We start from the raw sequence: 2,080 nt of genomic DNA on the forward strand, positions 1-2,080 counted from the left end.
AAAAAAGGCAACAACAAAACCATTGCTTCCAAACCCATTCTTTCCCACGAGATTTCTGTCCAGGACGGAAGGGATTTGCCTCAGAAAAACCTCAGTTTCATTTTTAAGGCTTCCACACTACCACCTTTTAACAACGTGAGTTGGATTTTTGCTTCTTCTAGATTTCAGCCCAGGTTCAGAGAAAGGTAAGATTCTCAAAGATTAACTAAAACAGATAAAGACCAAATTTCAATTTAAGAAGACAGGAAACTTCAGAAATGCAAGCAAGAAGAGAGACAGAAAGTACAGACCAGGAAAGCGTGTTTAAAAGAATATTAGTTTATTTTTTCTTTTTGCTCCAAATTACGAACCAGGAGAAACAGAAAATGGAAGAGGACAGAAGATACCACTATTTGATAGCACATGCAGTTAACAGTCGAGGAGCTCTGAAGGCAGGAGTGCAAGAAACTGGATGCTATTTTCCATGTGAAGCTTATCTTGCCAGGCACCTCCGGCAGCGTGCTGCTACTTACTCATCTGGTTGCTGTCATTCACAAAGTCCTCAGACCCATCATTGTCATCTTCATCATCCCCAGAAGAAAGAGCATCTGCACATTAAAAATAACCAAGACATTAAAAGAGAGTATTTTATAGACAAACAAATATGCTACATCTTATATTATCTACCAAGTTACGTTAGTTGTGCAGAAACTATAGAAAATGCATGAATGCGTGTTCTTACAAAATCCTAACAAAACTAGCTAATAAACCTTAAATGCTACAGAAGCTTCCAAAGAGAGCTCGTTAACTCCAAAAATCTTTGGACTGAAAAAGCTTTGCTTCTCTTTGAGACATTCAGCTGACCAGAACTGAGTGCCTGGAGAGCAATTTGTCTCTAAACAAAGCCACGTAAAAGGATGTAGGACAGCCTTTTTTCTCTTTGGACTGGGGGGAAAAACCTCATATTCATTTTACTGGTTTTATCATCATCATAACAGCAACTCTGTACAATTTAAACCTGTCATGGAGGCATAAAACAGAGGGCTACTCGGCAGCTATTAGTACAGACCCCACGAAGCAGAAGTTGTATATACAAACCAATGCCATTTTAGAATCAGGACAAAGGGGAAAATACCCGAAATACCTCAACTGCAGAACTCAGCTAAACTTTCTGTGCCCAACTGGACTGTTTCAAGTTATATTATTATATATCTTTATATGACATTTTACAGCTTCTACATGCAAAACCTATGTTTAGCTCACTCACCTGTAACATTTACAATGAAGTACAGAGTATCACTGTCTAGGGTCCTAATAGCAGTGCAAGCATAGAGGCCCGAATCTCTGGGTGAAGCATCTTTAATTTGTAAGTACTCCCCAATAATCACTGTCCTATTGTCGGGCCCCAAAGGGACCCCATCCTTAGTCCAACTGATCATGACGGCGTCTTTCAATTGACAGCGCAACTCAAGTGGTTCTCCTGGAAGTGCTGAGTGTACATCTGGCTGAGAGATTTGGTATTTGGTTGGCGGCTCTGCGAAGGTTGAAGGGAAGGAGGAAAAAGAAGAAAGAAGGAAAGGAGAGAATTTCCAACACAAGTCAGTGAAGGCCCTTTTTATCCACAGAAATCACGTTCAATAAAAAGTTTCATCCAGATTAGCCCAGCAACCTGACTTGTAAAACTGAATCACGTGAAGATACAGATAAGCTGCGTTTTCAAAAAAAAATTCACCACACAGAAAACTCATTCCCCTTCGATAGGCCCCTTGTCATGTCCTTTATCTCAGCTGCCACAGAGTCAGAATCCACCCCACAGCCACACCATGCCAACCCCAATGAGATGAGAACTGAACCTAAAGGCACAAAGAGAGCTTGGAGGAGGCAGGAAGAGCTTGAAACAAAAACTTCAGTTTCATATCACAGCTTTTGTGTCTGTAATTCAACATTTATCTGTCCTCGTCTGATTTTAGATTTCGGGTTCTTTCTAAACCTGAAAAGAGCTATTTTAGAGAAAAATAGCCAAGAAAACCACACTAAACTCGTAAACATGAAGTTCCACACACAGCCTATATGGTGCCCTTTAGTTTTCACCTTTTCCAAA

General features: G+C 40.3%; 1 protein-coding gene across 1 annotated transcript; it reads right to left on the reverse strand.

Annotated features, from left to right (window-relative positions):
- Window positions 1–321: 321 nt before the first annotated feature.
- On the reverse strand, window positions 322–1,540 carry LOC104912074 (fibroblast growth factor receptor 2-like). Its single transcript, XM_010714885.3, has 2 exons — window positions 1,247–1,540; window positions 322–587 (listed from the first exon to the last, which is right to left on the reverse strand). Exons 1-2 carry the CDS (start codon window positions 1,416–1,418, stop codon window positions 505–507), a joined length of 255 nt encoding a protein of 84 aa, XP_010713187.1. The 5' UTR covers window positions 1,419–1,540; the 3' UTR covers window positions 322–504.
- Between the last annotated feature and the right edge of the window lie 540 nt (window positions 1,541–2,080).

This window comes from Meleagris gallopavo, chromosome 8 (assembly GCF_000146605.3).
Source record: "Meleagris gallopavo isolate NT-WF06-2002-E0010 breed Aviagen turkey brand Nicholas breeding stock chromosome 8, Turkey_5.1, whole genome shotgun sequence".
Lineage (NCBI taxonomy): Eukaryota > Metazoa > Chordata > Aves > Galliformes > Phasianidae > Meleagris > Meleagris gallopavo.

Bases quoted from the DNA above. Each gene is read 5' to 3' on its own strand.
- LOC104912074 (XM_010714885.3), bottom strand. From the start codon at position 1,418: ATGATCAGTTGGACTAAGGATGGGGTCCCTTTGGGGCCCGACAATAGG. The intron at 588-1,246 runs GTGAGTGAGCTA...TTTAATGTGCAG, and splicing joins CTTCATTGTAAATGTTACAG to ATGCTCTTTCTTCTGGGGAT.